The 14417-nt window shown below is 45.3% G+C and overlaps 1 protein-coding gene across 10 annotated transcripts in view; it reads left to right on the plus strand.

The window, feature by feature from the left end:
• Positions 1-14417, plus strand: part of PITPNM2 (phosphatidylinositol transfer protein membrane associated 2) — a 126618-nt gene that overhangs the window by 59085 nt on the left and 53116 nt on the right. For all 10 annotated transcript variants that reach the window (XM_027878531.1, XM_027878538.1, XM_027878534.1 and 7 more), the window contains one exon: positions 4232-4405. In XM_027878531.1, coding sequence (XP_027734332.1) covers positions 4328-4405 — 78 coding nt within the window. In that variant the 5' untranslated portion in view covers positions 4232-4327. The remainder of the gene's footprint in view (positions 1-4231; positions 4406-14417) is intronic.

Consider the following 14417-nt stretch of genomic DNA (forward strand, 5'->3'; position numbering starts at 1 on the left):
TGAGTCAGGGGTATTGATCCTTAGCTCAGGAGTTTGTTCTTTCATCTGGGAGGTTTTTCTCAACTTCTGCAGGCAATGTGTGATCAGAACCTGAGACCTGAGGCTGGTACCTGCCTCTGCTCCTGGCTGCTGTGTGACCCTCCGTGATGGGCTTTCATTTTAACTTTATAACAGTGAAAAATGAACCTCCTGCATGAGGCTGGAAAAAGCTCATTATAGTTGCTCTCTGTGTCTCAGGCTTTTTTTTCTCTGTTGAAAATGGGCTGTGACAGTCATGGCACGGGGTGGGTCCTGCTCCTCACTGCAGCCCTGAAAAGCCTGTGCTCAGCAACCTGAGCACAGAAAACGTGAGCTGGTCAAAAATCAGTCATTGAGGTGACAGTTGGGAGAGCTGTAACAGCCCTTTTGTAGCCTGAACCCACACTGTGAGTGGTTCTCCTGCCCTGGAGCTGGGATTTTTGCTGTCATACTCGGTATCCATCCCCTCAGGGCCAGCCTGGGAAGCCTGGCTGGGGTTTGGCCTCCAGCACTCCAGGAGCACGGTTTAACCACCCCTCACACACTGATTCTTACTCCTTAATTACAAGCTGTCACTTGTCATCAGTCCTCTGCTCCCTCCTTTAGTACCAGGGAGGCTGCCCTAATGCTCCCAGAGTGAACACCAAGTTCATGGGCTAAATGGAGAGATTCTGCTGGGTCTTTTGATCTGTTCAGCTTCTGCAGATCTTGACAGTCCTCCCCTGCTTTTAAAGCAAGGGCCCTTTTTTTGGGGAAGTTTGTTGTTTTGAGGTAAACTGTTAAAATTGGCAGTGGGTGCAGCAGGCTGTGCTGAGCCATCAGACAGCCTGGAGCGATGGCTCCGAGGTGGACCTGACTCATCGCAGCAGGATATTGACTCTGCAGCGTAATTATGATGCTTTGAGAACCTGATTTTCAAATAATTGAGGTATAAAATTACGTGCCTGGTTCTCACAGTTACTACAGCTCTGGGTATAAATTGAATAACGGGCTGTACAAATGTGCCACTTGGCTATAGCAGAGGAACAGCAGCCGGTCTGGAAATGTCCTGCGTCACTGCTGCTTTTCCTCTTTGCTGGGAAGCTGCCTGAGGTTTGCAAACAGCCTCGGGATGCCACTGGTCCCAGTTGTTTGGCAAACCCATGGAAAGTCCTGCAGCTGGGCAGGGGCAGCCAAAATGCAGGGGTGAAACACTGGCTGCTTGCTCATCCCAGCACGTGGAGCATCTCAACACCTCTGGCTGCTCGTGGCGATGTCCTGGCTGTGGGAAAGTACTGGGGGCACAGCTGGGGCTTTGACACCCGTCTTTCCAAGCTGTGGTGGCTCCCTTGCTTCCAGAAGGGCTTTCTCTTTCCTCTGTCATGTCTGCAGTCTGTGTTTTGTTTGGTCTTGGTGAACTTTGATTGTCGATGAAGTCCCAAGGCTTTGGGAGGACGTCGTTGTCCTCGGGGTGATTTTGTCACTTCTGTCCCACTTGGAATGGTGTTCCCCCAGGCTGAACCTGGTGAAAACCTGTGTTTGTCTTTCATGGTTTGCCAGCAGGACTCCACTGCTCTTGGAAGGGTTAGGACAGATTATTTTCAGCTCAAAGGCAGCCCAAACTGCAAACTTTGATTTTTTTTTTTTTTTTTTTTTTTTTTTAACCAGTCTAACTAAAAACCAGACAAGTCAGGTTTGTTCTCTGTATGTCCTTTAGGGTCAGGCTGCTGCTCCCAGCCTTTCCCTGCTGACCCTCTTGGTTTGAGGCTGGGATTTTGTCCTTGCTCAGTGTGTTTCCAGGGTTGTTTTCCACCCAGCTTCAGGGGACTGGTTGCAGCCCCTGGAGTGGGCAGCTGCTGGAGGAGGTTTTTGGGAGCACGACCTTTCTAATGGGCACATCAGCAGGACCTGCTGCTGCTCAGAGCCCTGGGGGCTGAGCCCAGACTCTGCTTTTAATCATCAATCAGAGGGAATAAACCTGCAGGGGAAGATCTCAGCAAATCCTCAGCTCCTGTAAAAGCTGAGCAGGAGCCACTGCTGTGCCCAGACACGCTGGGCACTGTGAGGCTGCTGCTGTGCCTGCTTGGGGCCAAAACGTTGGGAATTTAGTCTGTAATAAAATAAACCTTCTTGTGTCTCAACCATCTGAATTATTACCTGACTGGCACTTCATTATAAACACATTTTTTCCATCTTGGTACTGGTTTCCTGCCATTTTATTGCTTTTTAGGTTCTATTTTTTTGTTTTATTCATCTCTTCCAATCGATAGAAATATCCTGTTTTTAGCAAGCAGCAGAGGCAGACGTGACTGATGTCCTGATGGTGGAGCAGAATCACTCTCAGAGCATTTGGGGAACAGGGGGAAAAGCTTCAAAATCTAATTTTCAAAGATCTCTAAAGCATAACAAACTGCTCCAGACGTGTAGCTGAGTCTCCCAGTGCCATTAGCTCAAAAAGTTGGGATTTTTCTGTTGTCCCATTGCAGAGCTGGCGCTTTAGGTCCCTCCTCTGGTGGTAACTGTTGTTCTTTGCCATGACACTAATTAAAACCCACTTAATGAGATTATCTCCACCTGTTCTGGAGGATTAGTTCGACGGAGGAAATCCTGCACGTGCCTGTGGATGCACATAGGCACAGCAATGCTGGAAATCACAGTCTCCCCAAAATTATTCTCTTCAGGGTTTGCCATGGCAAAGAGTATTTAGCGCCCCCCCCCCCCACATGCACAGATTGCTCAGACAGCACTGAAATGCAACAGAGAATTGAATTTGAGAGTAAATTGTTTCGATGACGCAGCACCAGAAGAGTCGGTGCGGGATGGATTTGTTTTAGTGCCAAATGAGAGCTGTGGCAATCCAAGGGGAGTGAGCTGGGTCAGGAGAGCCTTGCCTGGGATGCTGTGGGCAGTGTCCCCACGTGTGCCCACCAGGGACACCCAGGAAACCTGGGTTACAAACACTGGGGTTTGTCCCCACTTGCCCTGTGACCATGGGCATGCGTCTCAACCTCTCTAAACCTCGTAAATGGTTGGTGAAGTGTTGTGCAAACACTGACTGGCACTAAGGGCTGTTGATGGTGCCGTGGTTTCCTGGTTCCCACGTCACGGTTTAATCCACTGGATCAATTGGTTGGGTTTATTCTGTTGGGTTTTTTCACCAGTTGTAGAGTTTGGGGCTGATTTTGCTCCAGGAGCTCTGTCTGAAAACTTCCACTAAGCAGGCACAGCAGAAAGGTGGATTTTGGTGATGAGAAGGAATCAAGCAAATGTTTTGTGTGCTGTGAGAGTGGTCACCAGATCCTGCTGAGGCTGACTTGGCCTGATAGGGCTGACAACAGACACCTTGCTTCCGGTGTCCTCTTTTTATCACCAGTCATCCTTTACCTTCCTCTCCTCTTCCTTCCATGATGTTGTTGTCTTTATCCACAGCCCATAGAGAGTCCTGAAAATATTTGAGAAGATCCTGCTTTGCTCTGTGGTGTAGTAAATGCTGTATTCCCTGAATTGTTCAGCAATAATTCTGTTAAATCGCCTTGGGATTATTTTGTGTTGCAGTTTGATTGTATTCTCATGCAGGGGGGGAGTATAAAAACGAGCCTGGCATTGACACCAGTGGCACAAGGATCTTGCCTGGGTTTGGAGGTGCAGGAGAAGGGATCGTTCCAAGACAGTAATTCAGAGTGAAGCAGGGAAGAAAAGCACATTTCTGGTGTCTCTATTGTTAGAACCCAATGACTTCCTTCGCCGTGGTGCTGCTGAGGCCTGAGCAAGTCTAATTATTGCCTTTTCTTGCTACTAAAAGAATCCAGAGGATAAAACCTGATCCCTTTGAGTGGATGCATCTCAGGTGTGTTGCTGACACTGGAGAGAGACTTTATTGTCTGGCAGCAGAAGGTCTGGCTATTCATTTGGAGCCTTTGTCACCTCTCTTCCAGAGAGGTGCTGCTGCATATGAAAGTCTGATTGATGCAGTGGCAAAGGTCAGGAGGGTAATAGCTTTGATGGTATCCCCTGAAGCAAATCAAAATTCTTCTCAAAGGTTCTGTTCAATTTGATACCAGGGGTCTGGTAGCACTCCAGGGATCCTTCTCTCTGCTGGTAGGCTTACAGCTATTACAAAAATTAATGTTTGTCTCTTGTGGGTTTTTTTTTTATTCTAAGAGGATATTCTGCACTAAAAATGGAAAATAACCACTTCTCTCTTCTTTTATCCCCTTCTCTCTCACTATTTCAGGGATCCTCGATGCATTTCCTTGCCATTATTTAGGGAACCTTCACTAAAAGCTCCTGGATTGTGGTTCTGAGCGGACAAAAGGTTTTGGAGTCCAAAATGCTCATAAAGGAATATCGGATCCCTCTCCCGATGAGTGTGGAGGAATATCGGATCGCCCAGCTGTACATGATCCAGGTCAGTGGCATTTTGGGGAGCTGAGACTGACGTGGGGCCCCACGTGTGGAAAGGGGAAGTCTTGCTGCAGAATTCCTTATTTGAAATCTGAGGTTTGCCATGTGCTCAAGAAGGAGAAGTGGGAAAAGCCCTGAACTTCAGGTCATGATTTGCTTCCTCTGAAATCAGAGAACCTTTGTTTGACCCTCTGGAAGCAGCCACGGCTTCCCAGGCGGGCTCTGGTTACTGGTCATGCCAATTCCAGCTGCAAACCGAAGGACTGTGTTCTTTTCTTGGGAGGGAACAGTCTAATATAGATTTGAGAGAGTAAAACCCAAGGCATGGGTTTGAATATAGAGTGGGAAAAATCTAGATGGAATATTTCTGTGCTTACGTACCCCCGTGAAACAGATACTAATCAGTTTAGGCATAAAATGTAGATTATTTTTAACAGGCTTCTGAATACTGAGGGGAATTTTTGTTGAATTCCCTCTCTTCAATAAAGCAGTTAATTAAAATGTTGGGGGTTTGTAACTGGAATCCTCTGTGCCCATATTCTCCCAGTGTTTGAAATCCAACCAGGAGCAGTTTTAAGAGGAAATGAATCTGAAGTGTTATTTCATTGTCCCACGCTTTAAATAAAATTTAATTTTGCTCATCCAGCAGAGAACACATCTGATATTGAGTATGCAGGAGAACTCTGCTTTTTGAAGCAATTCTTATTAAAAAAAAAAATTCTGCTTTGGCTTAAAACCTGAAATGAGTTAAGGAAAAAAGCAAACCCCAAAGCAAAAGCACAACTCCCCTGTTTCTCTCTCAGCCTTTCAACTGTGTTCCTTAAGGATTCATGCACTTGGACTTGACTGTTAACAACAACAATGCTTGTTGTGTGTTTTCTGGTCATAATGGTCATATTCCTTTTTTGTGACACAAATAGCTCGTCTTTGTGCGTTTAACCCAAATGTTAAATGTTGGCATAAGCAACTAAACACTTCTCTTAGGTGGCTTCATTTTTCTGCACCTCTTCCTGACGCTGTAGCCGCTTTGAATATTGGTGTAATTAATTTGTTAACAACTTTGTCTTCCTAACCTGGCTCAGCTGCTTTGAATGAAGAGCTGGTGGATGGCAGCAGAGTGTTGGCTGTGCAGAACTTGTCAGGAGCAGTGGAGCGAGGGGAAGGTGATTTGATTAGGGAGGAGCCACTCATATGATTTAGCAGAGGATGAATCCTTAACTGGGGAGTGTCTCTGGGGTGATGAATTTGCTTTTTGATCTCAGGAGTTAAATTGCTTGGGTTTATTTCATTAAAGCAGAACACTGGTTTCTGCTCTGTTACTTGACAGTGATTTTGGCCATATCTGAATGTCTGAAGGACATGATAATAAGCCATTAGGGTTTCGTGCAAGGGGAAGTTCACCAGCCCAGGAAAACACTTGAGAAACTACAGCCCCAAATTGCCATCCAGCCCTGCTCTGATTTTCTGCTGCACTGATAAGCAGCAAAATAAGGTTTGCTCTTAAATCAGGTGCAACTTCTGGTGCAAGTCAGGCCTCTGATCTCCTCCCACTTACCTGGAGGAGGGAGCTGAGCTGGAAACATTGCCTGGAGCCCAAGGTCCAGTGGAGCTGGAGAAGGGCATGACAAGCAAGTGACTTTACTGTACAAGAGGAAAAGTCAGCTGTGCTTTTCCTGGAGAATACTAATTTCAGCTCAAATTTGAAAGAAACGAAAAGCAGTAACAAAACCAGAAAGCCCACTTAGGGCAGAGTTTGGAGTTCAGTAGCAATTTGCTTCAGTTGTTCCTGAAATCGGTGGAAAGATTCCTGCTGGTCTCAAAGGGAACCTCTCCTGGACCAGGATGTCGAATGTCCTTTCTCTTCAGTGGGATTTAAAAGGGGGGGGGGGTTATCTCTGGGACAGGCACTGGGGAGGGAGCAGTGGGGCTTCCATCCCTTTCAGAGCATGAGAAAATGCTTCGTGTCTGTCTCTTTTATTTTTCCTCCGAAACGCCTGAAGAGGCCACGGGAGAAGGAAGTTCTGTTTGTTGAACCCCCTTAGGGGAACAAGCTGAAATATCTGTATAAAACAGCAGTGAAGAGGCATTTCTTAAAAATCTCTGGCTGAAGCATAGAATGGAATGATTTAAGGTAGTTCCTGGGGAGAGGAGCAGTTCTTAAAAGCAAAAGGTTCATTTCAAAGACATTTGTTGTGTACAGTAGGGGGGTGTTATTGCTGGAGACACCAGGGAGCCTGGTCCTGGACGGAGCACTTCTCCAGCAGTGTAAATGATGTCCCAGTTACTCCTCAAGGGTTTTGGGGAGCCTCAAGCACGTATTTGAGGTTGATCACTTGTTTAACTCTGAGCTCACGAGTGAAGATTCCCATTAAACTCCAAACCTCTTTGTATAAAGCTCCCTAGTGTTTTTTTGGTCCGGGTGTAAATTTTCCTGGATTTCAGCATCGTCCAAATGGAAGTTTTCCAAAAGGCCCTTCTCACCTGAGTCCTTCTGGTGCCCCAAAGCCACGTGGGCAGGGATGTTCACACTCGAGCTGTGCTCACTTTTCAAAGGCACGTTCATGGAGGGTGTTGCTTTGCAGTGGAAGGGTCTGTCATCCCCTTTCATGAGAGAACGATCCCTCCTCCTCCTTAGGAGTCTTAACAAAAATTTCCACCGGTTTTGATGTTAAGCAGCATCATTCCTGAGCAGCAAAGGATTCTTCTATTAAATGGGAACAGGCTGTACTCATATTTGCTGTGTTTACTGGATGGGAGAATTAAAATTGTGCAGTGGATAACCCGGCATCTCTCTTGGTTCTCTGCGCCACCGGGCAGGTGAGACGTGCAATAAATCACTGTGTGTGTGCCCGTGTTGCTCTGTAATTCCTCTTACTCCTCAAGTTCTCCAGGCTGGTGTATAAAGCTGTGAAAACTGAAGTGAGTGGCCTGCTGTTTTACTTTTTAATTTGATTTTTTTTGTTGTTGTTGATTGAGGTCAGAGAGTAAAAAGTCTCATAAGTTGCTTTCTGCTGGCTTCTGAAATATTATCTACAGAGCCGGTGGTTTCAGTACTTTAAGCAGCACTTAAATTCTTCCCTAAATAAGTTAATTTTACATTACAGCAAGGGCTTAATGTACCCTCGACTTGCTTGAAGCCTAGCAGATCTGAACTGAATTGTTTTTCTCTATTAAATTTTAGACTCTCAATATCCCCCTCTCACACACCGTTGTCAGCATCTCCAGGTTGGGAGCCCTTGCTGTGTTGAGTGCAGAGCAGTTGGGTTTTAGCTTTTCTTTTCAAGGGCCTTCTTGCATCATCGCTGCATTTTTGTCTCTTTTGGTGTCCAAATTAAAACATACTAATTTTTATACCTGGGCTCAGAACCAGTGATCCTCCTTCCTACTGTGACCTGTTTTTTTTTTATTCTTGCACAAAAAACAGGCATAATATTTCAAACCAGTGAAACCACTCTTTGTACCTCTTTTTGGTGTAACTTTTTCCTAAAACCTGTATGCACATTTAAAAGCCTGTCCTGCTTCCAAGGGTGAGAGATTTCTTGATAAACCTGACCTGGAGAGTTGTCCTTGGGACTGGGAGAGCTGGGGTTTGGTGTGGTGAAGCTGCAGCCTCCTGTCCTAAGCAGAGAGGAACTGGAGCTGAGCACTGGAATGAGTTTCATGAAGCACAAACCATTTATGGAGGGGACAACTGTAACCTTCTGTAGGGATTTCTTGCTTCCTGCAGAAGTTTTGAGCCAGGGACTCTGTCCTGGGTGTTTTCTCAGACACATCACCCCAAAGGCACGTGGGCCATTTCAGTCTCTGGGAGGTGAAGCCTGTTGGGCACAAAGGGGCAGGATCATCTGTGTCACACATCAGGGAGATCTTATTAAAGGATCTCTTCGTTCTTCCTCTTCTGAGAGGCCTGCATGTTTTTTGTGTCAGCAGCTATCCTGTCCTGGAACACTGGCATCCTTTTCTTGTGTGTTCAGGGAACCTTCCTTTCTGTGCACCTCCCCCTCGCTCCAGAAACAATGCACATGTTAAGTCTCTGTTTCATAAAAGCCTGGAATACGAGATCTGAATGCATTTGTCAGAAAGATCAAGATCTTATTAGCCAAAGGTCAGGCCATTTATCATCTTAATAACGTTCGTTACTCTGGTTCCATATGCCATGAGATTCCGAGAGACCATTGCCCTTCTGACCCTTTCGTAAGACAAGAGAATTCCTCTTGTTATTAAAACTTATTTTTATATCAGTGTGCATAGCTTACTTGTCTGCTGTAAATAGCTCTGGTCCTCATTTTGTCCACGCAGATTTCTCTGAGTATTCGTGACCTTCCTCCAAAGTGTACTTTAAAAATATTCTTCTGGACTCAGTGATTACCTTTTGAAGATGGGATTTATTTTAGGATGTGGTGTCACCCTTCCCAAATAATAAAGTTAATGCTTTGTTGTTCATCAGTTTGAGGGTCTGTGAGTGGGGAAAGCCTCTGGCCCCTATTTGAGGTAATCCATGAAAGATAACCCATCTGTTCCTGCCTGCTGGACTCAGGCAGGATCCTGAGGGCTCCTTTCATCTGTTAACATGAGCTTTCTTCTACAGTCCTCCAGGGCTTTGCATTTATTGCCTTCCCTGAAAAATCCGAGTGCATTCCAAGCATCTGCAGTGTGCTGTACTCACCTGTCCTCACTGCTGATGGAGAATCCTGATTTCCATCACTTTCCTCCTTCCCAAAAGATCGTGGTTTACCCATCATCTCGCTCTCCTACCCCTGCGCCGTCCTGTTTTCTCCTTCATTTCCATGCAGCTCTCTGGAAGCACCTTTGAGAACAGGCTCAAAAACCTGCTTGGTGGTGGTAACCCCAGAGGCCCTGTCCTGACACCCAGGTGCACAAGTCGTGTCCCTTAAACCCTCATCTCCACTTGGCAGCCACGGGCAGGCTCAGCAGATGGTGAAGGATTGATTGAGTGGGGGAAAGCAAACTAACCCTTCGTCTCTGGACGCTGAAGAAGTGGGCGGCTGATTATTTTTCTTTCACATGCAGATGCTTTGGCCATCTGGGCAGACACGTAGATGCTTTAATTTTAAAGCAGGTGACACTGCTGACAGCCCCAGAGACCCTGGGAGACTCACAAGTCTAAAAGCAAAGCCTGGTTTGAAGCTTTCTCCCCAATTTCTGTGCTGCAGGATTAAAAAACTTGTGGCTTCTATGTTTTTATTTTTATTCTTCTTCTGGTTTTCATAAATTTTTCTTTGTGGTCATGAGACTTGCATCCTTCTGGAACTGGAGAATAAGACACTTGCAGATGTTTAGCTTTGAGAACAAAGGTGATAGGTACAGATACATTCAGTGGTACCAGATGTGGGGTCTCATATGCGCAGGTGGCAGTGACACCCATATGAGTTTTCATTGGGGGGAAAACATACAGAAAATAGAGAACACCTTTTCTACATTCCAAAAAAGATGCATGTTAGGGCAGTGAACTTTCTGTTGCCTTGACAGTTCCCATGTGCTCTCTTTCTCTTAACAAAATGGAATGAAGCTGAGATAAGGTTTATAACACAAACGTTATTTTAAACTTCAGATTTGCACTGGTTTTAATACAGGATGCAGCACTGCTAATCCTACTGATCTTGTTGGCTGTCAAAAATCCTTTTTCCTTCTTTATTTTTTTTTTTTTTATCCTTATGAAAGAAGGCTTCTGGTGCGGGGACAAAATCTTGATTGTTGACTGAGATTAGGTTCTCACTTTTTCAAATACCCAAAGGCAAGTAACAAATTAAGTGTTAAGAAAACTATGGGGATTTCTTTAAGCCAGTCCTCTGGTGCTTTAGGATGCAACCTATTGTTAATGAACAATTGCACTGTGTTCCTAAAATCTAAGGGATGTAGTCAGGGGATTAGAATTGATCCAAAACACCCCGAGTTGAAATTCTGCCTCTGACTCACAACACACTAATGGGCAACTCGCTTTGCCTCCCTCTAAAGCAGGCCCAGTAATTCACAGTGTCTGTGGAACAGTTAATACAGTGAAAAATCAGTTTAAAGACACAGGAGGAAATACTTAAAGTAGATGAAATACTGAGCTGGAAGTGTGGAAGACATTTTGAAAGATTGAGCATATGGCATAAACAAGTTTGAGGTATCTCCATAATCAAGTGATTCCTAATTCATGTGCCTCTGGCACATCCAGCCCTGACTCTGGAGGAGTATGACTGGGCATCTTTGTGAGGTGAAGTGATTAATGAGTGGCGATGAGAATGGTTCTGTTAATGCTGTATATAATTTATGATCCTGCACAATTGATTGTCCCCAAAATATCCTGTTTTTGTACGAGCAGCTTCATTAATATCTGGCCCCGATTCTAAATAATGCAGTTCCTACAACGCTGCTACAAACGGAGGCTGTGCGGGTTTCTGCTCCATCTTGTGGAACTCTGCTGCTGGCAACCTGTCCTGCCTTTAACTTTTAGGGCTTTTTAAAAAGAAATACATTTTACATTGCGAGAAAAGCAGCCAAGAGTGGTGGAGCTGCAGATGCAGCACAGGTCATGTGCACTTTCTGGGGTGAGAGTGGTTCCTTCTGTCGGGCCTTCTACACGCCCAGCTTTGCTTCTGCAGCTCTACGTGTGCCTCTCCTCTGGCAAGAAGAGCCTCCTGGTGACGTTGTCTTCTCCTTGTGTTCCTCATTTCTCCTTGGAGGTGGTGTTATGCAGTTACTGCAGCACGGGACAACAGGCTGGCAGTTCCTGGGTGATAATCCCAATCCTTGCTTGGTAAACTTGAGGGAAGATCCCCCTCCACGATACATCCCTGCTACAGGCTGGAGCGATCAGATGGCAGCCCCCTACGGAGCTGGGAAGGAACCAAAGGGGAAATTTCCTGGAAATTGCAGCTGCTGAGTGCTGTGTGAAGACAGATGATAATTCCTTTATGGTTACTATCAGAAGGGTGTTCAACTGGTGAAGCATCAGCGTTCGGGGGACAGGAGAGTGCCTGCATGGAATGAAGCACTGCACATTGCCCAGCCACTGATCAAACCTAGAAGGGAGATGTTTGAAACAGCTGGTCTTCTCCCTTTATAAATGAAGCCATTGATGAGGAACAGATTTCTTTCCTCTTTCCCCGGAGTGTCGGGTCATTCTTAGGTGTTCCATGCGATGATCCTCAGAGTCAAAGTGCTACTGTAAAGCCTCATGTTCTGATCATTATCTTGTTGACTCAAACTAACCTTCCTTCCCTAAATAAGTATTGACACTGGCCCTTCATGTTTTGTTGTTTATTTGTTTTTGTTTTTTTTTTAACAGCAGTAATTGGATTAAAGTAGTTGTCACCCATGAAGGATGTGAGAGCACAAAGGGCACAGGGACAGCTTAGCTGTGGGCACCATGGATACTGGTGACATCACTGGTGTGCAGAGCTGGAGCCTGGGTGAGGATGGCCTGAACTAAACCCAGGGATGGCTGATGCAGCCCCATTGCCATGGAAACAGATGTTGCAGTCTAAAGTTGGTGCTGTGGTGGCCACATGGTCCTGTGGTGGCCACGACTGCTGATAGGGCAGGAATAGCCTTACTGATGGGAGGGCTTGGAGTTGGTTTCCCGTGAGGTTAACTGTGCACAGTAAGGTAGAGCAAGCCTGGCTTTGAGTAAGAAGACCAAAACTCAAGTCCCTTGCTGTTCTCCTGTTGTGGAAGGACTGTCAGTCTGACTTGTTGTGGATTGTTTCTGATTTGCAGGCTCAAAAGTACTAATTAAATCCAGTCCTGGGGCAGCAGTGTTCCCATTTTTCAAGGTAAGCTCCTGCCTGCCTTTAAGATTGCCTTTCCAATATAACCATTAAGGCTGTGCTTGACTACTGCAAAACAGGAGCAGAGAAGCTTCCCTGTTTGAGGACTGTTCTCCTGGATTTTGGTAAAGGTCCCTACTAAAGCCCAATGAAAAAGACTTGCATCGTGGTTAGGATGCTGAAATGGGGACTGAAAGATCTGGTTACTAGATTGTAGCCCTACCAGCAGCTCTGTGTCTTGAGGTTGTTTTCTCCTTCTTCAAAATGGTGCTCTCATGTTGATTCCATCAACTTTAATGTGAGAGGACTCAGCTGTTCTGACTGGGGCACAAAAACCTTCGACAGCAAGAAGTTGTGTGTGCTGTTCCACTTCAGCATTCTCCTGCATTAGTAACAGTAAGGGTGATTTTTATTTTTAATTTATGTCGCTTCCTGTTTGCTCTTAGAACATGTTGTACACTGATAAAACTCTGTTGGTTTTGGTGTGATGGGAAGTTCTGCATCTTGGCTTCTGTAAGAGTGGACCAGTACCATCTTCTTGTTCCCTTTGTTCACTCTGAACAGCAGTTTTTGCTTAGGTATCACCCTGGTTTTGGGGATCTGGTTTTTATTGAGTGTTTCAGGTCTTTGACACAAGTTTTGAAAAGAAAAAAAAAAAAAACCACATCAACAAAAACCAACTTGGGAATTATGACCCTACTGTACTTTTAGGGTAAACCAACATCTTTGTTTTCGTAGTCAAAGACCTGGTTTTTGATGACCTGCAGTAAATCCTGCCCATGGATGGGGCCTGGTCTATCAGATATCTGCATCAGCAGGCAGAAGGTTGTTGGTGGTGAAAGCAGATTGCTCGTAATGAATTAGATGTCAACTCAAATGCTCAGAAAGGAGTGGTTAACAGAACCCAGAGCTGAGTCATACACAGCAAAAGACAGCTGAGGGCAGGGCAGATACACCCATGAGCATGAACATCTTCACTGGACACGTTATCCGTGTCAGAAATGCTGTGCTGGGAAAATGGGGTGAGAATACATCAGGTATATATTATATTAATTCCAGGACCTTCTGGTATTTCCCACTGTCTCTGTCATTGGCTTTCTGGTTTTAGGTGCACATCGAGGAAGGCTGTGGGTGATGGGAAGAAGGCAACATTTTGGAAAAGCAGTTATAAGAGTGAGATATCCCTCAGTCTAAATAATGTCCAGCTGGAGATAGCTGAAAGTATTTTCCCCTTGGAGTAGGGAAGTAATTGTAAACAAGGAGCTTGTTCCTCTCCCAGCCCAAATTTTGTTACTCAATCCTTTATACCTTAAGTGACTTTGTATTTTATTTCAAAAACTGAACAGAATAGGTGTGATTAGCGAAACCAGGTCTTCCAAGCTGCCCAGTGATGGCAGGAGTCCTCCTTCCTAAGCAGCTTCAGATGTCTCTGTGGTCTGATGCATTTTGTGAGGCGCTTCAGGCTTTGCTTCCCAAAGGACAGATCTCTTTCTGGACACTTAATTGGGATTTGTGGTAGCCTTAGCATCCAAAACAATAACAAAAAAAATAGTAATTGGTTAGAGGGAATGTTTTCTCAGCCTCCCCTGCCACAAGATGAGCAAGTATGTTAGGGATCCTCTGGGGATATTTGCTGTCATGTTCTTGTTCTGTGGTTACATAGATGTCATTGCTGTCATTGTTAAGTGAAACCATCAGCTGGCTGGAAACTTCTTGTGTCCATATCTGTGTCTAAGTGGGCTAAAAAAATCCCAAGAGTTCAGTGTTATTTTAATGCATTCTCCCAGAAGAATTTGTCTGGACTGTCAAAATACCTTGTTTCCAACTGGGAGCTGGAGGATAAAACACCACGGAAAAGATCTTCTGGTTATTGTTTCCAGACAGTGATTTGTGTCTTCGTTATCTGTGGATGATAGGTCTGTCAAGTGCTGTCAGTCTCCATAATTGGAGTAATCTCAAATCAAAACTCTCGTGGGCCCTCAGAGTCGGCCGCTGTGTGACTGCATTGCTGTGGGGATGGAAGAACTTCGGGGGGAATCTAAAGCATCTCAGCCTTTTGTAACCACTCTCTCAGTTATTTAGATTGAGAGGTTGTACTGTAAACAACAATCAGTGGTAAACAAGGTAGGATTATTGCTATAATCTGTTTCTGAAAGCTAGAACAATGCCTGGATCACCCATTACCACCGGGCAACCTTTACTGTTCTCTGCAGTATCATTGCAGTGCTCGAAGGAGTAAGT

Source organism: Empidonax traillii, unplaced genomic scaffold (genome assembly GCF_003031625.1).
Source record: "Empidonax traillii isolate 1590-97213 ecotype Southwest subspecies unplaced genomic scaffold, ASM303162v1 scaffold43:size1863611, whole genome shotgun sequence".
NCBI classification, from domain to species: Eukaryota; Metazoa; Chordata; class Aves; order Passeriformes; family Tyrannidae; genus Empidonax; species Empidonax traillii.